At 41.0% G+C, this 24,559-nt stretch overlaps 1 protein-coding gene across 4 annotated transcripts in view; it reads left to right on the top strand.

Annotated features, from left to right (window-relative positions):
• LOC126257353 (protein UBASH3A homolog) overlaps positions 1-24,559 on the top strand; it is a 229,655-nt gene that overhangs the window by 80,278 nt on the left and 124,818 nt on the right. For all 4 annotated transcript variants that reach the window (XM_049955559.1, XM_049955558.1, XM_049955557.1 and 1 more), the window contains one exon: positions 20,291-20,429. In XM_049955559.1, coding sequence (XP_049811516.1) covers positions 20,291-20,429 — 139 coding nt within the window. The remainder of the gene's footprint in view (positions 1-20,290; positions 20,430-24,559) is intronic.

Genomic DNA, 24,559 nt, shown 5'->3' with positions numbered 1-24,559 from the left:
ACAGGTGAGCTGTTTCATTTCTTCAGTTGTTATATTTGGAAAGTTGCAAGGGCCACTTTAATGTCCTTCATCAGTGAAGCCATTTTTCTCTGTGGACAGTTTTCAAAGTCAGGGGCCCCTGTTTCCTACTTTAGATGATACATGTACCAGAATTTTGTCTTTAATTGCTTTTTGTCTTTGGGTCAAGTTGCTGAGCATTTTATCAATGACTTCTTGTTCATACCACATTATTCATCAGGTTCAAATTGTTCCATGACTGCAGTGTTGCTGGTGCCAAAGGAGATTGTTTTACTTCTGTTTCACAGGTTCTATGAATTTCTTTGCGTTTCATTCCTTTTGATAAACAGTCTCTTATCAGTTAGTTGTATTTCTCTTATCTTCAAGTGTGTGTATTCTTGCTTCCAGAAGCGGTAAATGTGCTTTTGGTATCCACATTTTTGTGTTTCCAGCAAATAGTAGCATTTCACAGCTTTGTGATTCTCTGACTTACAAGGAACCCCTTTGGTGCAACGTCACAAAATGCCAATGATGTTTATGGCATTTGACACGCCGTATATTGTCTACCATGCAACCAAAATATTGGCTGCTAATGGCAACAAGGAGTAGGACTGGAGGTATCGCACGGTGAGCTTAGCATGAGGTTAGGTAGTGTAGCTGAACTGATTACTTGATAAGTAACTCATAACAGTGATACAATGCTAAGGTGTTTATGCAAAGCAGAGCAACTGCAATGATAAACAAAGCAAACATTTCATTACACCTACAACAACAGTTGCCAAAGTTGACATTTTGTCAGAAAGGAAAACAAGGAATTGCACAGAGTGAGAAAGAATTGACAGTTGAAATATTAGCGTTTCTGCAAGATGGCTCAGTGGAATCGGTTGTGTCGTATACACTCGACTGTGCGGACAATTTACGTTACGAGTACAATGATGACGATATGTGCCTAACAAATGAAAGTGATATCGAAGGAGGTGTCGAGCCATGTAGTTAATCATCCTTGTCGGACAGGAAGCCACAAATCCCATCTCTAGTGAAATGTAGTAAAGAACAATCACTGTCCATAATTACGTACATTGAAGATCATCTGCAGCATAATAAAAAGACAATTACGAACAGATCTCAAATAAGATCACATCAATACAACCATGTAATGTGTAAGAAAAACTATGGATATTCAAAGGAGGACAAAGTGCACTTTTTACAAAAACTGATGTTGGTGTGTTTGTAGGATGGTTGAAATAATTTGCAGGATGTGCATGCTAGTGACCTACTATGCTATGCACATCAAATTGCAGGTGACATAGTGATTTCAAGGAAGCAGCGAATGATTGCATAACTTCAAACAGTGTTGCAGAATTGGAAGACATAAGACAAAATTTCAAACAAAGCATCAATTTGATGATTCAAAGCAAACTGCAAAATTGGCCCAAAAATTTGTATATGAAATAAACAAACTTATCCCATTGTTCACCACGAATTTGTTTTCAACTCTGACCAATCAGGATCTGAAGAGAAAATACATATGAAAGGAACCTGGGAAAGACCAAGAGACTTGTATCAAAATCAATGCCTTAACACATTCGTACACAAATATGCTGACTGTTAATCTGCATGGTTAATTGGCTGGAAAGTTATTTGTTATGCTGTGAGAAGTTGGGTGTGCTTTGCCCCCTACAATTCTTTCTCTTGTGCAACATTTTGTTTGTAATGGCACTAGAGAATATCTACATCACAACAAGCAGTAGTGGGAAAATGGATGTAAGAGAACTACCGCTATTGTATGAGCACTGCTTTTGGCCAGGAGCTGATCAAAATAACTTGCTTTTGCTCGGTTCCGGTTCTGTGTATAAAAATCATACTCCTTTAGAGTAAACCATCCCTCCCAAAAAGTGGGTACATTGCAGTTCATATCACCTGGAACTACTGGGCAAATTTAGCCTCTGGAAGTTTTTCGTGTGCCTATGCAACATGTCTCCCCCCCCCCCCCCCCTCATGAACCATGGACCTTGGCACTGGTGGGGAGGTTTGCGTGGCTCAGCGATACAGATAGCTATACCGTAGGTGCAACCACAGTGGAGGGGTATCTGTTTTGAGAGGCCAGACAAACGTGTGGTTCCTGAAGAGGGTCAGCAGCCTTTTCAGTAGTTGCATTGGCAACAGTCTGGATGATTGTCTGATCTGGCCTTGTAACACTAACCAAAACAGCCTTTCTGTGCTGGTACTGCAAAAGGCTGAAAGCAAGGGGGAGCTACAGCCGTAATTTTGCCCGAGGGCATGTAGCTTTACTGTATGGTAAAATGATGATGGCGTCCTTTTGGTTAAAATATTCCGGAGGTAAAATAGTCCCTCATTCTGATCTCCAGGTGGGGACTACTCAAGAGGACATCATTATCAGGAGAAAGAAAACTGGCATTCTATGAATTGGAGTGTGGAATGTCAGATCCCTCAATCGGGCAGGTAGATTAGAAAATTTAAAAAGCAAAATGGATAGGTTAAAGTTAGATATAGTGGGAATTAGTTAAGTTCGGTGGCAGGAGTAACAAGACTTCTGGTCAGGTGAATACAGGGTTATAAATACAAAATCAAATAGGGGTAATGCATGAGTAGGTATCATAATGAATAAAAATAATAGGAGTGCGGGTAAGCTGCTACAAACAGCATAGTGGACACTATTGTGGCCAAGATAGACACAAAGCCCACGGCTACCACAGTAGTACAAGTTTATATGCCAACTAGCTCTGCAGATGACGAAGAGATTGATGAAATGTATTATGATGTAAAAGAAATTCTTCAGATAGTGAAGGGATATGAAAATTTAATAGTCATGGGTGACAGGAATTCGATAGTAGGAAAAGGAAGAGAAGGAAATGTAGTAGTTGAATATGGAATGGGGGTAAGAAATGAAAGAGGAACCCGCCTGGTAGAATTTTGCACAGAGTATAACTTAATCATAGCTAACACTTGGTTCAAGAACCATAAAAGAAGGTTGTATATATGAAAGAGGCCTGGAGATACTTGAAGGTTTCAGATAATTATTTAATGGTAAGACAGAGATTTAGGAACCAGGTTTTAAATTGTAAGACCTTTCCAGGGGCAGATGTGGACTCTGACCACAATCTATTGGTTATGAAATGTAGACTAAAACTGAAGAAGCTGAAAAGGGTGGGAATTTAAGGAGATGGGACCTGGATAAACTGACAGAACCAGAGGTTGTAGTGAGTTTTAGGGAGAGCATAAGGGAATGATTGACAGGGATGAGGGAGAGAAATACAGTAGAAAAAGAATGGGTAGCTTCGAGAGATGAAATAGTGAATGCAGCAGAGGATCAAGTAGGTAAAAAGACGAGGGCTAGTAGAAATCCTTGGGTAACAGAAGATATATTGAATTTAATTGATGAAAGGAGAAAATATAACAGTGCAGTAAATGAAGCAGGCAAAAAGGAATACAAATGTCTCAAAAATGAGATCGACAGGAAGTGCAAAATGGCTAAGCAGGGATGGCTGAGGACAAATGTAATGATGTAGAGGCATATCTCACTAGTAGTAAGATAGATACTGCCTACAGGAAAATTAAAGAGACTTTTGAGAAAAGAGAACCACTTGTATGAATATCAAATATCAAGAGCTCAGGTGGAAACCCAGTTCTAAGCAAAGAACAGAAAGCAGAAAGGTGGAAGGAGTATATAGAGGGTCTGTACAAGGGAACAGTATTATGGAAATATTATGGAAATGGAAGAGGATGTAGATGAAGATGAAATGGGAGATATGATACTGCATGAAGAGTTTGACATAGTACTGAAAGACCTAAGCCGAAACAATATTCCATTAGAACTACTGATAGCCTTGGAAGAGCCAGCCCTGACAAAACTCTACTATCTTGTGAGCAAGATGTATGAGACAGGCAAAATACCCTCAGACTTAAAGAAGAATATAATAATTCCAATCCCAGAGAAAGCAGGCGTTGACAGATGTGAAAATTACCGAACTATCAGTTTAATAAGTCACAGCTGCAAAATACTAATGCGAATTCTTTACAGACGAATGGAAAAACTGGTAGAAGTGGACCTCGGGGAAGATCAGTTTGGATTCTGTAGAAATATTGGAACACGTGAGGCAATACTGACCTTACGACTTATCTTAGAAGCTGGATTAAGGAAGAGCAAACCTACGTTTCTAGCATTTGTAGACTTAGAGAAAGCTTTTGACAATGTTGACTGGAATACTCTCTTTCAAATTCTGAAGATGGCAGGGGTAAAATACAGAGTGCGAAAGGCTATTTACAATTTGAACAGAAACCAGATGGCAGTTATAAGAGTCGAGGGGCTTGAAAGGGAAGCAGTGGTTGGGAAGGGAGTTAGACAGGGTTGTAGCCTCTCCCCGATGTTACTCAATCTGTATATTGAGCAAGCAGTAAAGGAAACAAAAGAAAAATTTGGAGTAGGAATTAAAATTCATGGAGAAGAAATAAAAACTTTGAGGTTTGCTGATGACACTGTAATTCTGTCAGAGACAGCAAAGGACCTGGAAGAGCAGCTGAATGGAATGGACAGTTTCTTGAAAGGAGGATATAAGATGAACATCAACAAAAGCAAATCGAGGATAATGGAATGTAGTTGAATTAAATTGGGTAATGCTGCCGGAATTACAGCTACATCTACATCTATATCCATATCCATACTCTGCAAGCCACCTGACGGTGTGTGGCGGAGGGTACTTTGAGTACCTCTATCAGTTCTCCCTTCTATTCCAGTCTCGTATTGTCCGTGGAAAGAAGGATTGTCTGTATGCTTCTGTGTGGGCTCTAATGTCTCTGATTTTATCCTCATGGTCTCTTCGTGAGATATATGTAGGAGGGAGCAATATACAGCTTGACTCCTCGGTGAAGGTATGTTCTCGAAACTTCAACAAAAGCCCATACCGAGCTACTGAGCGTCTCTCCTGCAAAGTCTTCCACTGGAGTTTATCTATCATCTCCATAACTCTTCCGCGATTACTAAATGATCCTGTAATGAAGTGTGCTGCTCTCTGTTGGATCTTCTCTATCTCTTCTATCAACCCTGTCTGGTACAGATCCCACACTGCTGAGCAATATTCAAGCAGTGGGCTAACAAGTGTACTGTAACCTACTTCCTTTGTTTTTGGATTGCATTTCCTTAGGATTCTTCCCATGAATCTCAGTCTGGCATCTGTTTACCGACGATCAACTTTATATGATCATTTTATTTTAAATCACTCCCAGTGCCTACTCCCAGATAATTTATGGAATTAACTGCTTCCAGTTGCTGACCTGCTATATTGTAGTAAATGACAAAGGATCTTTCTGTCCATGTATTCGCGACACATTACACTTGTCTACATTGAGATTCAATTGCCATTCCCTGCACCATGCGTCAATTCGTAGCAGATCCTCCTGCATTGCAGTACAATTTTCCATTGTTGCAACCTCTCTATATACTACAGCATCATTCGCAAAAAGCCTCAGTGAACTTCCGATGTTATCCACAGGGTCATTTATGTATATTGTGAATAGCAATGGTCCAACAACACTCCCCTGCGGCACACCTGAAATCACTCTTTCTTCGGAAGACTTCTCTCCATTGAGAATGACATCACACAATTGGTCTGATAGTCCATAACCTCTTACTTTGTTCATTAAACGACTGTGCGGAACTGTGTCTAATGCCTTGCGGAAGTCAAGAAACACGGCATCTATCTGGGAACCCATGTCTATGGCCCTCTGAGTCTCGTGGACGAATAGTGCGAGCTGGGTTTCACACAATTGTCTTTTTCGAAACCCATGCTGATTCCTACAGAGTAAATTTCTAGTCTCCAGAAAAGTCATTATACTCGAACATTATACGTGTTCCAAAATTATACAACTGATTGATGTTAGAGATATAGGTCTATAGTTCTGCAGATCTGTTCGACATCCCTTCTTGAAAACGTGGATGACCTGTGTCCTGTCCTTTTCCAATCCTTTGTCACTCTGCAAGAGAGGCGCTCTGCATCGCGGTGTAGCTTGCTCGCCAGGTTTCGAGAGGGTGCGTTTCTGGATGAGGTATCGAATATATTGCTTCCCCCTACTTATACCTCCCGATGAGTTCACGAATGTAAAATTAGAGAGATTCGAGCGTGCACGGAGGCTTTCCGACAGTCGTTCTTCCCGCGAACCATACGCGACTGGAACAGAAAAGGGAGGTAATGACAGTGGCACGTAAAGTGTCCTCCGCCACACACTGTTGGGTGGCTTGCAGAGTATAAATGTAGATGTAGATGTAGATGTACGCTCTTCTAGAGACCTGTGGTACACCGCTGCAAGAATGGGGGCAAGTTCCTTCACATACTCTATGTATTATCAAACTGGTATCCCATCAGATCCAGTGGCCTTTCCCCTTTAGAGCGATTTTAATTGTTTCTCTATCCCTCTGTCATCTATTTCAATATCTACCATTTTGTCATGTGTGCGACAATCTAGAGAAGGAACTACAGTGCAGTCTTCCTCTGTGAAACAGCTTTGGAAAAAGACATTTAGTATTTCGGCCTTTAATCTGTCATCCTCTGTTTCAGTACCATTTTGGTCACAGAGTGTCTGGACATTTTGTTTTGATCCACCTACTGCTTTGACATAAGACCAAAATTTCTTTGGATTTTCTGCCAAGTCAGTACATATAACTTTACTTTCAAATTCATTGAACACCTCTCGCATAGCCCTCCTCACACTACATTTCGCTTCACATAATTTTTGTATGTCTGCAAGGCTTTGGCTATGTTTATGTTTGCTGTGAAATTCCCTTTGCTTCTGCAGCAGTTTTCTAACTCGGTTGTTGTACCACAGTGGCTCTTTTCCATCTCTTACGATCTTGCTTGGCACATACTCATCTAATGCATACTGTACGATGGTTTTGAACTTTGTCCATTGATCCTCAACACTATCTGTACTTGAGACAAAACTTTTGTGTTGAGCTGAAATCATCCATGCAGTAACCGCTTTATGATTGCTAATTCCCTGTTCTGCGTTAACTGTTTCAAATAGTTCAGGTCTGTTTGTCACCAGAAGGTCTAGTATGTTATCGCCACGAGTCGGTTCTCTGTTTGACTGCTCAAGGTAGTTTTCAGATAATGCACTTAAAAAAATTTCACTGGATTCTTTGTCCCTGCCACCTGTTATAAATGTTTCAGTCTCCAAGTCTATTACCGGCAAATTAAAATCTCCACCCAGAACTATAACATGGTCGGGAAATCTACTCGAAATATTTTCCAAATTTTCCTTCAGGTGCTCTGCCACAACAGCTGCTGAGCCAGGGGCCCTATAGAGACATCCAATTACCATGTTTGAGCCTGCTTTAACGGTGACCTTCACGTAAATTATTTCGCATTTCAGATCTCCGCCAATCTGAGTTGAATATTTCATTACTGTTTACATCTGGTTTCAGCCAACTTTCTGTCCCTAGTACTATGTGGGCGTTGTGACCGTTTATTAACGAGAGCAGATCTGGGACCTTTCTATAGACGCTCCTGCAGTTTACTATTAGCACATTAATATTGTTATTCCCCATTGCGTTTTGCCTACTACTTTGTCGCGTCTCAGGAGGGGTCTTGTCGGGCCTAGAGAGGGAATTCTATAACCTAAAAAACCCACATGTGCACTCCACACGTACTCCGCTACCCTTGTAGCCGCTTCCTGCATGTAGTGCGTGCCTGACCTATTCAGGGGGACCCTACATTTCTGCACTCGATAGCGGAGGTCAAGAAATTTGCACCCCAGATCTCCGCAGAATCGTCTGAGCCTCTGGTTTAAGCCTTCCACTCGGCTCCAAACCAGAGGACCACGATCGGTTCTGGGGACGATACTACAAATAGTTAGCTCAGATTCCACTCCGCGAGTGAGGCTTTCCGCCTTCACCAACTCCGCCTGCATGAACTGAGGATGACGTCTGAACCCAGATGGCAGGAATCATTGGTGCCGACATGAGGAACAATTTGCAGTCGGGTGCACCCAGTGCTCTCTATCCCCGCCAGCGGGGCCTCCTCCACATCTCGGATGAGACCACCCGGCAAGCAGACAGTGTGAACACTGGTGTTCTACCCCGACCTTTCCGCTATCTCCCTAAGGGGCTCCATCACCTGCCTAATGTTGGAGCTCCCAATCACTAATAAACCCCTCCCCCCTGTGTGCCTGCTCAGACCTTGCTGAAGGAGCAGCCACATGTCCACTCACAGGCAGACTGGGCGATGCCACATGGCCAGCCTCCACATTGACCCTCCGCCTCGTGTGCCGCGAACGCCACTGAACCCGCCACTGCCACTGGGCAGAAGGTGGCCCAACCGCGCCCGGTACCTGCAAAGATGTCCCAACAGCAGGGACCATGGGCGAAGCATGTAACACCTGGGGTGTACCATGCAACGCACCAGACTCCCCACTGCCGCTACACTCCGAGGCAGCAGCCTGAAGACGGCTGATCATGGCCATCAACATGTTCAGCTGTTCGCGAACAGTGGCCAGCTGCTCCTGCGTCCGTACACAGCAGTCACACATCCTATCCATCCTAAGAAATCAATTTACTGTAGAGTGTTAATCAACTTTTAACTAGACTGCTAATTCACTAAAGTCGGCTGATAGCTGACTAATCTGTGGTTACTAGACACTTCTTGTTGAAAACAATGAAAATAAGCACTACCTGCCTCTGGACCGTATTCAAAACAAACGCTAACACTACTGGCACTACAGCTGACTAAAGGGACTCTCTGACTGTATTCAAAACAAACACGAAATCTATGGAATGCTATTCCTAGTAATCAAAAATTAAAGCTTCCTAAAAGAAAAAACACACGGAAGAAGAAGTGACAAGTAAGAAAAATACAGTTAATACTTAAATCAATGTAGCTCACTGCACAGCAGACGTGAAGCAGACAGCAGTTACGACGACACTGATTAGGAAATGAGACGCTTAAATTAGTAAATGATTTTTGCTATTTGGGGAGCAAAATAACTGATGATGGTCGAAGTAGAGAGGATATAAAATGTGGACTGGCAATGGCAAGGAAAGAGTTTCTGAAGAAGAGAAATTTGTTAACATTGAGTATAGATTTAAGTGTCAGGAAGTCGTTTCTGAAAGTATTCGTATGGAGTGTAGCCATTGAAGTGAAACGTGGATGATAAATAGTTTAGACAAGAACAGAATAGAAGCTTTCGAAATGTGGTGCTACAGAAGAATGCTGAAAATTAGATGGGTAGATCACACAACTAATGAGGAGGTATTGAATAGAATTAGGGAGAAGAGAAATTTGTGGCACACCTTGACTAGAAGAAGGGATCAGTTGGTAGGACATGTTCTGAGGCATCAAGGGATCACCAATTTAGTATTGGAGGGCAGTGTGGAGGGTAAAAATCGTAGAGGGAGACCAAGAGATGAATACACTCAGCAGATTCAGAAGGATGTAGGTCGCAGTAGGTACTGGGAGATGAAGAAGCTTGCACAGGATAGAGTAGCATGGAGAGCTGCATCAAACCAGTCTCTGGACTGAAGACCACAACAACAACATACACCATGTTATCACACTATCTGCAGCTACGTCTTAAACAATTGCCAGTTTTATGATAAGGTCCATGTCGGACTGTTTTACATTTTGTTGTATGCCACTACTGTCCATCACTGCTCATCACCCTGTTACGCAAATATGATTCTATATGCATTCTTTAAGAGTGGATAACTAGCTGAATGTCCAACACAGTTTGTAACTCCCAAGGAGTTCTCCGTCAATCTCATTGGTGCAAACCTTTGTGATCACTGTGGCATGCTGTTTTTCATTCGGTGTTCATGATGCAAGATAATGGTTTGTTTGGAACATTTCTTGAATGTCAGTGATGTCCATTTTGTGAAGTGTAATACATACATCCAATAGAAAGCTGATCTCTGCATCTCCTGGACATGCATTTTCTCTTGCCCTCCTGATGCACATAGTGATTCATTAGCACATGACATTTTTCTTGTCATAATTGTTAACACAACGCTTTCAAATGAGCCTTACTGAAGACTGAACTTTCAGTGCCGCACTTTCTCATTAGTGTATTTGTGTCACTTGTGATTTTTTTTCCTTTTTTTGCTGCAGTGCACATGTTGATGGGTGTCCAGGTTCCACAGCAGCTGCCATGATTCTTTTTATCCTGGGTGATGACTGAGCCAGTGAGGCTTCCCTTTTGTTTGTGGATCCATTGGTGCAAATAGGGTGTAATGTATCTGCATGTTTGAGTGGTGAAGGTGCACATAAGAATAATGGCTTGTTTATTCTGGTTACAACTATCAGAAGATGAAATGTTACTGGTTACTGTACAGCTCTGAGGTGAGTTACTGGTAGAGATAACATTACTGAGTAACTCTGTTGCAGTTTCATAATGATGCCCAAACACATTGAGTTATAGGTTGAAGCCTAGGTCCGCAAATCATTGTCTAGGGAGAAAAAAGATCTATCCAGAATTGACAATGATTGGCACTGGGTTCTTGTTGGGAATTACTTTGAAGGAAGAACGACAAGGTGGTCACAGCGCAAATGCCCAGCATCACTTCTAATGGCAAACTGGCTTCTGGGAGGCCATCTGCTGGCCTAAGTGTTGGATAAACAAAACACAGACTATTTTCAGCATGTCTCTTACGAAGGTAAATAGTCCCATGCTGTCCTCGTGTCATCATTGGGGTGCCATATGTTAGCAAGAGTAGCATCTTAATGACCACATCCTGAGTTCCCAGTGATAACAAGCTGCTTTATTATTGTTGTTATGCTGTCTTGCTACCCAGAACTGTTGTAGTTGCAGCTGGATCGCAAATGCCAGTGCTAGTAACTTCAGAATGCAGGTACTCATGTGGTTGTAGTCTGGTTGCAGTGTAGGTGTGAATACCACATCCCTCCTTTCTTGGAACAAAGATGCATAGCTATCTTGCTAGACTGTGCACCCCCTCTCCTCTAGGGGAAGCATATAGATAGTGAAGCCATTGAATTGATGCTGTGTAGCCTGAACCCCCCTTCCCCCACTATGAGCAGAGAGAGATGACTGTGCCCACCCAATTCTCAAATACTTGGTGACAGGTGTTCACACTGGAATTGTGCCTCATTCGGGTGATGAGGAATGCCAGATTGTGTCCAGGGAACCATTGGTGTGTGCAACCCAAACCTTGGAACTGGTACCCGAGGTTGAGAGGTGTCGCCATCAATACATCATGGACAGCTCAGGCATGACTGGAAAGGAAGCTGAGTAAAGACAGGTCATCACAACTGGACTTATGGTGTAAAGCATCAGTGAAGAAACATGGAAAAGGAAGAATAGGACTTACTGAAGGAATGAGGAATGTAAGGTTCTGTTGAGCCAAGGAGGCCAGCAGAAAGAGAGCAGTGCACTGGAGGAGCCCTTTGAACATGAAACTGCTACAAGCTGGCAGAGCCCTGGTGGCAGTTGATTCTTGGAACCCTGACTGTGGTTAACTCTTGGGGCAGTTGATCCATGGAACCCTGGTGTGGATTCCCTGTTCCTTCTTACTTGAGGAGTAGCCAAAGGTCCTGCAGGTTGGATGTACTTAATCCTCCTCCTCAACTTTGACATCTCCAGTATGATGGAATCTGCCAATAGTTTGTACTACAGCTGACACAGCTCTCAGCTTCACTGGATCACTCAACCTCAACCTCCGCATCAAGATGTTATGTTTACATTATTATCATCAACTGCAACACCTTCTCTCTTATGTGATTCATCTTGTCTTCTTTAACCCAACATCCCACCCTCCTGGACATTGACTTCCACCTCTCCAAGGACCTTACCCACACCTCCATCTATATTAAACCCACCAACCACCAACCGTACCTGCATTTTGACAGCTGTCATCCCTGCCGCGTCAAAAAATTCCTCCCATACAATCTGACCACCTGTGGGTGGCATATCTGCATACTGAACATTCCTTTGCACATTATGCTGCAGGTCTTGTGAGAACCTTCACAGACAGGCACATAGTCTACAAACAGACTTCCCATAACATACGCTCACACACCCCCAAAACCCCTCACGACACCTAAGAATCAGCCACAAAGGAGCACCCATCCCTCTCCCTGTCATCCAGTATCATATTGGACTGTAACAATTGAACCATATCCTTTGCAAGGGCACTGATTATCTATCAGTGTACCCTGAAATGAAGGGCATCCTACCCAAGGCTCTTAAAATGGTGATCCATCAACCACCCAACCTACACAGCATCCTTGTCCATTCTTTGGCCACTCTCAGTCTCAACCCCTGTACCTCAAGGATCATACACCAGTGAAAGTCCCTAGTGCAAGACCGGCCCAGTCCACCCTCAAAGTACTTCATACTCCAATCCTGTTGCAGGCTTATCCTACCCCATCAGAGGCAGGCCAACCTGTGAAAGCAGACATGCCATATACCAACTCTGCTACAATTACTGCACAGTTTTTTGTGTTGCTAAGAGAACCAACCAGCTGTCCATCAGAATGAATGGTCACCACTTGAATGCAGCTAACAACAAAGTTGCGGTGACACAACATACAGCCAAGCACAACTTGCTTTATTTCAATGGATGCTTCACTTCCCGAGCCATCTGGATATTTCCCTTCCACCACCAGCTTTTTCTGAACTACCCAGATGGGAGTTATCCTTACAACACATATTTTGCTTCCATAACCATTCTGGCCTCAGTCTCCGTTAACCCACTGTCCCCATACCCTTTACCCAACAATTTCCACTTCCTCTGCCCCATCAGTCTCTCCAAATTCACATCTCAAAGCCACCTTTGTCGAGTGCTGCTCCCTCACCAACTCCAACACCTATGTATCACATACCTAGCCCACATTCCTCGTCATCAAACCAGCTTGTCCCTCCGAGTCACTAGCTACCTGCCCCCTACCCCTCAATCCTGTCTTCAGTCTCCTCCCCCCCCCACCCCCCCACCCCCCTACCCTCCTACCCAATATATTGAACTCCACTCCCTACTCCAGTCCATGCGACAAACTACTATCCTGACATTGTGTGTCCAGCAGGCACCATAATTTAGGGACATAGGTGTTGTTACTTGTGCGCATGCACAGGTGTGGGTGGGTGCCTGTATGTGAGCATGGGATCTGTGGGTGGGTGTGTGTGCATGCATACATTTTTACATGTGTATTTGTACTCTAAATCGAGAAAGAATTCATTCCAAAAGCTAGGAAGTTTTTTTTTTTTCTTTTTTATGTGTGCCTCTCAATGACTCAATGCTTCTGCTTTTTGGAGACTGGTCACTTTTAATCCTGAAGTATTTACATTTGATTCATCTACATCTACATGACTACTCTGCAATTCACATTTAAGTGCTTGCCAGAGGGTTCATCGAACCACAATCATACTATCTCTCTACCATTCCACTCCCGAACAGCGCGCGGGAAAAATGAACACCTAAACCTTTCTGTTCGAGCTCTGATTTCTCTTATTTTATTTTGATGATCATTCCTACCTATGTAGGTTGGGCTCAACAAAATATTTTCGCATTCGGAAGAGAAAGTTGGTGACTGAAATTTCGTAAATAGATCTCGCTGTGACGAAAAACGTCTTTGCTTTAATGACTTCCATCCCAATTCGAGTATCATATCTGCCACACTCTCTCCCCTATTACGTGATAATACAAAACGAGCTGCCCTTTTTTGCACCCTTTCGATGTCCTCCGTCAATCCCACCTGGTAAGGATACCACACCGCGCAGCAATATTCTAACAGAGGACGAACGAGTGTAGTGTAAGCTGTCTCTTTAGTGGACTTGTTGCATCTTCTAAGTGTCCTGCCAATGAAACACAACCTTTATCTCGCCTTCCCCACAGTATTATCTATGTGGTCTTTCCAGCTGAAGTTGTTCGTAATTTTTACACCCAGGTACTTAGTTGTATTGACAGCCTTGAGAATTGTACTATTTATCGAGTAATCGAATTCCAACGGATTTCTTTTGGAACTTATGTGGATCACCTCACACTTTTCGTTATTTAGCGTCAACTGCCACCTGCCACCTGCCACACCATACAGAAATCTTTTCTAAATTGCTTTGCAACTGATACTGGTCTTCGGATGACCTTACTAGACGGTAAATTACAGCATCATCTGCGAACAACCTAAGAGAACTGCTCGGATTGTCACCCAGGTCATTTATATAGATCAGGAACAGCAGAGGTCCCAGGACGCTTCCCTGGGGAACACCTGATATCACTTCAGTTTTACTGGATGATTTGCCGTCTTCCTGACAGGAAATCACGAATCCAGTCACACAACTGAGACGATACCCCATAGGCCCGCAGCTTGTTTAGAAGTCGCTTGTGAGGAACGGTGTCAAAAGCTTTTCGGAAATCTGTCTTATTCTCTAAGTGATACTCAAACACTGAAATTCTATTACCAATGTTGGTGTGTTGTGAAGATGACAGGTAAACTTCCAGTAATAAACACAAGAATTCAACAACAAGGAAGGGACTAGTCTGTGAAGTTATATTTTCTGATTCTTTTTTAAATCACCAGGATTTAAGCTATGACCATACCACCTTTTACATTACTGACCGAAATTTGAGTACTTCCTCTATTCTCTCCACGATTTGGGCATATGTTGGACAAATAGTCTTTGTGTGATATAGTTCTTTTGTTGACCAAATTTGGAATACTATAAGCTTACTGGGTTGGGTTGAATACCTCTGTATTGAGGGTGAATTCTTGCAAATTCCATGGATTTTGTACTTGATATACCATGACAGCAACCATTCATCATTGCAGCCTCCATTATACACAGTTTCACAGATAATTACTGACACAGCTTTCAAATATTACATTATGTGCCACTCAGAACATGTCTACTCAAACTCTCCTTCTCTCTCTCTCTCTCCCACTATAAAAATTTTATGTAATTCTCTTTATTGTACCTGTTTTACTTTCCTTACAGTTACTAAAGTTTCATTTTGCTTTTTAAATTATTTTCATTTTCCTGCTGAATATTCTGTCCAATCAGAAGCTATCTCACTTGTTCCTCATTCCTTACATGTTAGGCAGTGTTCTGACACAGCCAAATACTCCACTGCATGAGTGAGCAAGACAGAATGATCTGCAGTTCATCAAACTCTTCCCTAAGTTAGGTTCACAGCAGCTCCAACCCGAGTACCACCTCATGGCCTCCCCCCTCCCTCCTATGTTCCAGGCAACCACACCCCTTGTTAAGCTGTTTAGGATTCCTCACACATCAAAGCATTGGTGTTATCATTTGTTGAGAGATGGGTTTGAAATTTTGTTATTGTTCTTCTACTTATATCCAACAGCCCTGCATTACTATAAAAACTACCTCACATACACTAAATTGGTCAAAAATAAGTATGCCATTTTCCCATGTCTATGTAGGTTAAAATTTGTGGCCGCTGCTAAAAATTTTTACATTCAGTATCTTTCATGGAAGTGCATTCCCACCCACATACTTAATAAACAAATACATTTGAAATATTATGTATGAAAGTAGCACTAACAAAATCTATAAATATCGTTTTCTTCTCTAGACATTCAAAAGCAGGCAGATGTTTTCCTCTTCTTTTTATATTTCCATGTAACACTGTGTACTGTCATTACTTTTCTTGTTCTTATTCTCATGTAATTTCATTTATGCTTAAACTAATACAGACTTCCCCCCCCCCCCCCCCTCTCTCTCTCTCTCTCTCTCTCTCTCTCTCTCTCTCTCTCTCTCTCTCTCTCTGCCTCCCCCTCCCTCCTTCCCCTCCCGCCCACTCTCTCTCCAGTATCATATTGATGATTCCTTGATGCCACAAAACATATCCTATCAATCAAACCCTTCTTTTAGTAAAGTTTTGCCAAAAATTTCTTTTCTTCCCAATTTGATTCAGTACCTCCTCATTAGTTAAGCAATCTGTTCATATGTAATCTTCAGCATCCTTCTACAGCAATACTTTTCAAGAACTTCTATTCCCTTCTTGTCCAAACTGCTTATTATCCACATTCCATTTCTGTGTGAGGCTCCATACAGATACCTCCAGAAAAGACCTCCTACCTCTTAAATTTAAGTTAGATGTGTATGAATTCCTCTTTGTCAGAAAATCTTTTCTTCCTGTAGACAGTCTGCATTTTATGTCCTATTTACTTCGGCCATCTTCAGGTATTTTCCTGCCCAAATAAAAAACTCATCTATTATTTTTAGTGTCTCATTTCCTAATCTCGTTCCCTCAGCATAACCTGATTTAACTTGACTGCATTTTGTTACCCTTGTTTTAATATGGTGGTGTTCATATTATAACTTCCTTTTGAGGCACTATCCATTCTGTTCAGCTGCTCTTCCTGGTCCTTTGTCATCTCTGACAGAATTACAGTGTCATTGGCTAATCACAACTCTTATTTCTTCTCCCTGTACTTTAATTCTTCTTCCAAATGTTTCATTGGTTTCGTTTTCTGCTTACTCAGTGTACAGATTGGTTATCATTGCGTTAGTCTATAACCTTGTCTGGTCCCTTCTCAACTGCTGTTTCCCTTTCATGCCCTTCAACTCTTATAACTAGAGTCTGGTTTCTGTACAAGTTGTAAATAACTTTTTGCCTCCTTTATTTTATCCTTGCTTCAATCAGAATTTCAAAGAGTGCATTCCAGTCAACATGGTCACAAGCTTTCTCTGAATCTATGAATGCTATAAACATAGGTTTTCCTTTCTTCAATCCATCTTCTATGATAAAACATAGGGTCAGTATTGTCTTGGGTGTCCTAAATTTCTCTGGAACCCAAACTGACCTTTCCCAAGGTCAGCTTTTACCAGTTTTTCTGTTCTGCTGCAAATAATTAGTGTCAGTATTTTGCAACACCAACTTATTAAATTGATGATTCAATGATACTAACACCTGTCATCACCTGCGGTCTGTGGAACTGGAATTATACATTCTTCTTAAAATCGGAGTTTATTTCGCCCTTCTCAGATATTTTGCACACCAGATGGAATAGTTTTGTAATCACTGGTTACCCAAAGTAACTCAGTAATTCTGAGGGAATGTCATCTGCTACATCAGCCTTGTTTTGACATAGGTTTTTCTGTATTTTGTCAATTTTTTTCCACTGTATCATACCAGTAAACTCATGATTTTTTAAAGAATCGAACTCTCATGTATAAAACAGCTTCAAACTTCTAATTACTATTCACAGGAGTTAATTTGTTAAAATATTTGAAGTTAAGCATATAAGTGAGAAAAGGCTTAGAAAATGTTGAAATTGTGTTCAAAGTTTGTTTGAAGTTGCTACGTGCTCTCATTAGCAAACACTGAATGAATATAGTCTGGATATTTGCGCACAGTGAGTGATGTTGCCTCAGGACATATACACAGTTTGTAACTGTTACATTTGTCTTACTATGTTGAACTTTCAACATAATTTTTAAAATTCAGTCACTATGTGTATGAAATACTGAAAAATCAAAGTTTTGTTGCCTCTGCAACTGAGTCCAGGCTTCGTGCCCCAGTATAGTTGCTCAGTAGTATAGATGTTCCAACTCACCTTCAACTACTTCCTCTTCTCTTGCTACAGAGTGGTGGACAAAAAACCAGCCTCAATTACTAGATTCCCCTTTGTCACCCGCCAATTGTCATCTGTTGTTTTGAGGCTGTTGCAACTATGTTTTTTATTTGTTTCTTTCAAAAGCTTTCGACACTGTGTCTCATGAAATCTTATTGAACAAACTGCAATTCTATGGCTTTAAAGGAAGTGCTCTGGAATTGATAAAATCTTATCTAAGTAATAGAGTGCAGAAGGTGGTTTTCAATGGTGCAGAATCAGATAACTTACCTGTGGGCATGGGTGTCCCACAAGGTTTTGTACTTGGCCCAATTCTATTTATTATTTATATAAATGACTTACCATGTAACGTAGTTGGGCCGTCAACTAGGACTTACTTATTTGCAGATGATCTTTCAGTCTGTATAACTGCAGAAACAGCACAGAAGGTGAAATATGAAGCAGACCAGTGCACTGTCAAAGTTAAAAATAGGTATAAAGCTAATTCCCTTTGTGTCAACCGAAAAAAAAAAAAAAAATACAAGACCTGTATGTATCGTGGAATAATAACACTGAACTTGAGCAGAGCTCAAATGCTGTTAATTTCCTTGGAATCTCAATTGATTCAAAATTATCCTGCGGTAGCCATATAGAAAAAGTGGGAAGCAGCATTAGCAAAGGAATATTTGCTCTAAGGAAGCTGCATCTTTGTCTAAATGTGCCAGTACTTAAAGTGGTTTATTTTGCTTTAATATACAGTCACATTTCCTATGGTACAATACTGTGGGGACATCAAAGCAAGGCAGCTAATGTCTTCAAACTACAAAAGAAGGCAATAAGACTGATATGTAGCTTGGCACCCAGAGCTCACTGTAGGCCAAGCTTTAAAAAATTACAGATTATGACCCTGCCATCAATATTTATACTACAGTGTGTAATGCATATTAAGGAAAACTATCAGAGTTATCAACAGTATGACATGAGACATAATTATGACACAAGAAACAAGCAGGACCTAGTTTCTTTCCGATGTAACTATAAAAAAACACAAAAGTGCTTCTTATACAAGTCCATAAAATTTTTTAATGCCATACCCCAACATATCAGGGATCTTCCAATTCAACAATTCAAAAAAAAAAAAGTAAAGAATTTCTTCTTGAGCTCAGCATTTATGAAACTGATGAATTTTTAAGGGAGGCAAAGAATATGGTATGACTACACTTTGTGATCGGTTTTTATATGCTTCTATATATGGGTAAGTCTGTAATTGGCTAAATTTACTATGCAATATCAATTTGTACCAGAAGTTTATCTGTTTTGTTTTTGTGTGAAGGTACCATAATTATTTGCGTAATATTTATATTGTGTAATATTTTTCTTGTTTTTGTAATTATTTGTGCAACATTTATACTATGTAATATTGACTTTTGTAATGCCTCAGATGATCTCTGAGGTCTCTACAACAATAGAAATCAATCAATCAATCTATCTATCTATCTGCTCATGCCAGGCAACAGTTCATGGGTATTAGGTGAGCAGTCTGTACTCGGGGCCAGTTTCTTCTGCGCCACACTGTATGATATTACCTTCAGGTTCATCTCCCTAGTGTCACATGAAAATAAATATTATGGTTTCCAAATGAAAACTTGATATTGAATGTTAATCATTCAAACAAGTTGCCAATAATAATATGTAATTAATAGAAGCTTAACCCTCCAGCAGGTGCGCCTATGTATAATGTGCCCAATGACAAATGACATTGTATTGAACCATTTCATTGTTGTTTTACAATTGTGAGCCCACACCTATTTCTTCAGTATTTCTTCTGCTAATACAGTAATAAGTTGTGTTGTCATACACCCAAGTGAGCAGCAGTAATATAAAATAAACAATGAGCTAGGTGATAAAAAATATACAGTTCGTGCAAGGAAGTGTCCCACATTCTGAGCTAGCAGCACAATTCCACAATAAACATTTATCTACAAGATAGTAATCCAAAAAGCAGCAGTGATCTGATGCAGCTGTGCTGCTTAATGCTTGAAGTGTGTCTTTACTGCAGGATAACACTTGTATGCAGCAGCAGAGTGATAATATAACTTTACTTTATTATGTTTTATTGAACAGTGATACCTTGTTTACATGAAGTACGCTGGGTGCCTGCTTGTGTTACAAAAAATGGCACGCCTGCTCAAGGGTTAATATTGTGATGGGTTCTGGCAAATGCAGTGTGTGTAGCTTTTGTGGTATAAGGCATTTCTTATGGTCAGCAGTTCATACTCATTACATTTTATCCTCCTTGTAACCTTTTAGTTTATCATAACAAATTTATCTTCTCTTTGAAGGTATATTGGCAAAAGTAATTTAAACTATAGGTGATTTCCATCTAAAGTGGTGATGCATAAGGCTAAAGTGATATAACTTCAAAAATTTTCTTGTGTTTACATTTCATTATAAAGGTTTCCAATATGAATAATGAATTGAATCTCAGGTTTTATGAATCACATGTTGCTTGTCACCAGGAAAAAAAAAAAAAAAAAAAAAAATCAGAAGTAAAAACATTAAGCCCGAGGTAGGAAAGGCAGATTACTTTTCTGTGTCCTGTGCTTCTGAACTCTATGTAGATATTTGTGGCTTTTTGAAATTTAAGTTACTACTTATTGAGCAAACAATATAAGAGAAGCAACCTTATTAGTTTCTCCCCAAAATTCAATTGTCTTCTGTAACCAGTTCTTGGAAGTAAAGCCTTATAATTCTAATAGGTTCACAAAGTTCTGTATCCACATATGCCACGTGAATCTGATGAACTTGAGCTCCGCATTGGTGATTACATTTATATCAGCAGTGAAGCACTTGTTAACACACCAGATGGTTGGGTTGAAGGCACTTCATGGCTTACCGGTGAGTGGACTTACCAATGCTACATCGTACATTATTTTTATAAATGATAAATATAGTATTTTAGAAGCCAGCAGCAATTTTTAGATTTTGGACAAGGTGCGGTGAGAAGGAAAGACTGTGTCCTTCTCAGCCTGCCTGAAAGCCTCCTCTGACCCAGGGTTCTGGGCAACTTTCCTGAACTCGCGTTTTTCCTAACCTCACCAGTCCTTTTCCTTCACTCCCCTACCTTTCTCTTCAACCTTTCTGCCAGTAGAGGCAGCCACTGGCTCCAAAAGCTTGCAAATTTAAATACTTTTATATATGTATTCTTCTGCTTGTTGAGTAGTTTTTTTATCTGTCCATTTGCTGTTCAGTCTGTGTGCCAGACATTAGTAATAACTGAAACTTCCATCATCTATATGTAGTGTTCTGTCATTGACCTCCCAAAGACACACCTTAAATTGATCTTCCTTCCAGCCCCTCTTATCAACTTTTCTCGAGTGTGTAAGAGCTATTAAATTTAAGTTGCAGGGCAAGCATCTCAGAAAAAAATTGTGAACAAAAATTTCACGGTTTCCAAAGTTTTTTTTTTTTTTTAATAGATCAACCTGCAACTGAGCACATGCCTGATTGAACATGACTTGTAGATTAAAAGTTAGTTCTGGACCAGGCCTCTTTGACTTACAAAGAAAGTACTGTAGGCCGCTCTGACGAGTAGGCCTGCAAGGTACATTATGTTATCAAAAGTACCCAGATACCCCTAAAAACTTACATTTTCATATTAGGGGCATTTTGCTGCCACCTGCTGCCAGGTATTCCATATCAGCTTCCTCAGTAGTCATTAGACATCATGAGAGAGCGGAATGGGGTGCTCCGCAGAACTCATGGACTTCAAACGTGGTCAGGTGATTGAGTGTCACACATCTGTATGCGAGATTTCCACTCTCCTAAACATCCCTAGGTCCACTGTTTCCAATGTGATAGTGAAGTGGAAACGTGAAGGGACACATACAGCACAAAAACGTACATTGATTGACAGAGACAGCCCACAGTTCATAATGTGTAATATGTAGACATCTATCCATCACACAGGAATTCCAAACTGCATCAGGATCTATTGCAAGTACTATGACAGTTAGGTGGGAGGTGAGAAAACTTTGATTTCATGGTCAATTGGGTGTTCATAAGCCACATATCACGCTAATAAATGCCAAGTGACACCTCACTTCGTGTAAGGAGCATAAACATTGGATGATTGAACAGAGGGAAAATGTTGTGTGGAGTGACAAACCATGGTACACAATGTGGCGATCTGATGGCAGGGTGTTGGTATGGCAAATGCCCAGCGAACGTCATCTGCCAGCATGTGTAGGGCCAACATTAAAATTTGGAGGCAGTGGTATTATGGTGTGGTCATGTTTTTCACAGAGGGGGCTTGCACCCCTTGTTGTTTTGCATGCCACTATCACAGCACAGGCCTACATTGATGTTTTAAGCACCTTCTTGCTTCCCACTGTTGAAGAGCAATTCAGGTACGGCGATTGCATCTTTCAACATGATCAAACGCCTGATCATAATGCATGGCCTGTTGTAACGGTGTGGTTACATGATAATAACATCTCTGTAATGGACTGCACAAAATCCTGACTTGAATCCTATTGAATTCCACCATTACCGATGGAGGGTGCACAAACTTGTAAGTCATTTTCAGCCAGGTGTCCAGATACTTTTGATCACATAGTGTACGTTGGAGAGCCACAATGAATTTGACTAAGGTACTAGTAGATTGAGCCTTTGAGCCTATGAGCTGTGATCAGATGACTCAGTTAGCTGCCAAAAGAAAGAGATTTGAGCCTCTGTAGTGGAGGTAGTTGAGAGGTACTGGCAGAAGTGAAGCTGTGAGGGCATGTTGAACATTGTGCCTGACTAACTCAGTCAGTAAAGCATTTGCCTGCAAAAGGAACATGTTCTGGTTTCAGACTACAGTCTGGTGCACAGTTTTAATTTGCCAGGAAGTTGTAAAAGTATAGCTTTGTGTGTGATACTGATAGCATACACAGCAAGCTGGTACACCTGTAGGAGGTTTTATGTACCCATTCTCTCTGAATACATCAGATTAAGTGAGCTCTGCAAGCAAAAACAACAGTCCAACCAAAGGGAGAGGAAAACAAAAGACATTTAAAGTCTATAGCCTTTCTTCCATATGTGGAAAATGTTCATTCAAAAATTGCCCAGATCATGAATTGTAAGTTAGATGTGATCTTCGACCCACTAGCCAAGATAGCAGCTCTTCTATGACCTGTCAGAGATGACCTTCTTTAACAAAAGATTGCTATCTATGAAGTTCCTTGTCAGTGTGGTAAAAGATGAGTGGGACAAACCATACACAATGAATAATAATGGTGCATTGAACAACAACTGCACACACACACCTTCTGCAGCCCAACAAATCTGTGGTGACTTGAATGTTGTATGTCCACTGGCCATTCCAGAGAGTACAGGAAGGTCAAGGTACTAGCCACAGTCTCATCCTATCGGGATACTGTAATTGAGGAAGCTGCAGAAATCCAATTATGAGACAACTTGCTCAAACCAGATGACAGTTTCCATCTCGATGTTTCATGGAAACAACTTATTTCGCATCTACAGTCTCAGAGGAAATTTTGGTCTGAATCTTTGCTGCCCGTCTTTCCAAACTTTATCATCCTTTCTAATAAATAAGCTCCTAATTTTCAAGCACTGTGAATTTTGTTGACTAGGTACTTGCTACATATTTATCTTGGATGCGAAAGATTTATCTGTGACTGATGCGATTATGAAGACTGTATTGTCTCTGATAGTGCTCGAACCTTTTTCTCCACAGTGTATCTTTGAATCAAATGGTTTTAGCATTTCAGGTTATAAATAGATGCACTTGGGCACATAGAACTCAGCACTGGCTGATCTTGAAGTTGGCTGTATGGTTAATAACCAAGTTATTGGAAGATTGAGTATTGCTGTCCTGGATGCATGCACAAAAGATGGTGAAGCTGTATGTGGTATATGTGAATTAGAGGCAGATGAGACATTTACATCTCTATCAGAGTGTCTAAACCGTTCAGGTGACCATCCCATGTGGATCAGGGATTTCTGTTTTTATGCCGAAGAAAGAAAAATTCACAAATTGACAGTGACGAGGAACCCCATTATAATGAGGCTAATAAAGTCCTTAAAGTGATGTAACTTTTAGCATTTGGCACATTCCTTGCAACAACTCCTATGAAAAATTTCACATAAAGCAATGCATCAGCCCAAACTGAAACATCAGAGCTGGGCACAAATAAATGCAATTCCAGTTGAATTTACAGAGGGAAAATTCCCTTTGAGTCTTCAGGTTAAAACCAACGAGCTTTCCAAATGAAAATATTCTGTCTCAAGAAGCTGAAAACTTCAAATCTTTCTCAGTGCAACCCACACCAGCTTCAGATAGAGAAAAAGACACAGTCAAAAGCCAACCAAAACTGAAATTGGTTTAAAACCACTGGATAATTGAGGGATGCCACTTGCTGATGGTTAGGCAATGTTGCAGACATGTCCTTATGGAGAAACCAGGTAGCCCATTGAACTTTCCTTTTTCATCTGCTGCATATCACAATGACAAAGAAAAAGGCCTCCCTGATCAATGGCACCTATAATTCAATGAAATGTGAAACAGTTCATAACTTATATTCTGGAGTTAAAATTCATAGCACAGAAAATACCACTGTACCTGTGTGCACAGGAGAGACACTTCAAAACAAAAGTATTGATGTCCCTGCAGTAGGAACCAACTCTCTCCACAGGAAAGATGGTGGTAGTGGTGACAGTCCTAAGGGTAATGGGCATCATTCAATAGTAACACATGCTACAGCTCAACCATCCCACTCATAGTCAGCTTGCATGCAGTAGCAATTATCATCCATGCATCACTGAATATAACTACATGCACAGCATACATTCCACCTCATGATTAGAGACTCTCATAGACCTAATTAGACATTCCCCCACCAGTCCTACCACATGCTTCAGGGTCCCACAACACTTGCCCAAGGAGTCTCTTATGAGCTGAGGTCAGATGACTATCTTTAGCTCAACTGGAGGGTTGTTCTTACTCATTGAACTTTCTGCCTGGT

Source organism: Schistocerca nitens, chromosome 1, assembly GCF_023898315.1.
Source record: "Schistocerca nitens isolate TAMUIC-IGC-003100 chromosome 1, iqSchNite1.1, whole genome shotgun sequence".
NCBI classification, from domain to species: domain Eukaryota; kingdom Metazoa; phylum Arthropoda; class Insecta; order Orthoptera; family Acrididae; genus Schistocerca; species Schistocerca nitens.
This window is presented reverse-complemented; position numbering and strand designations above follow the sequence as displayed.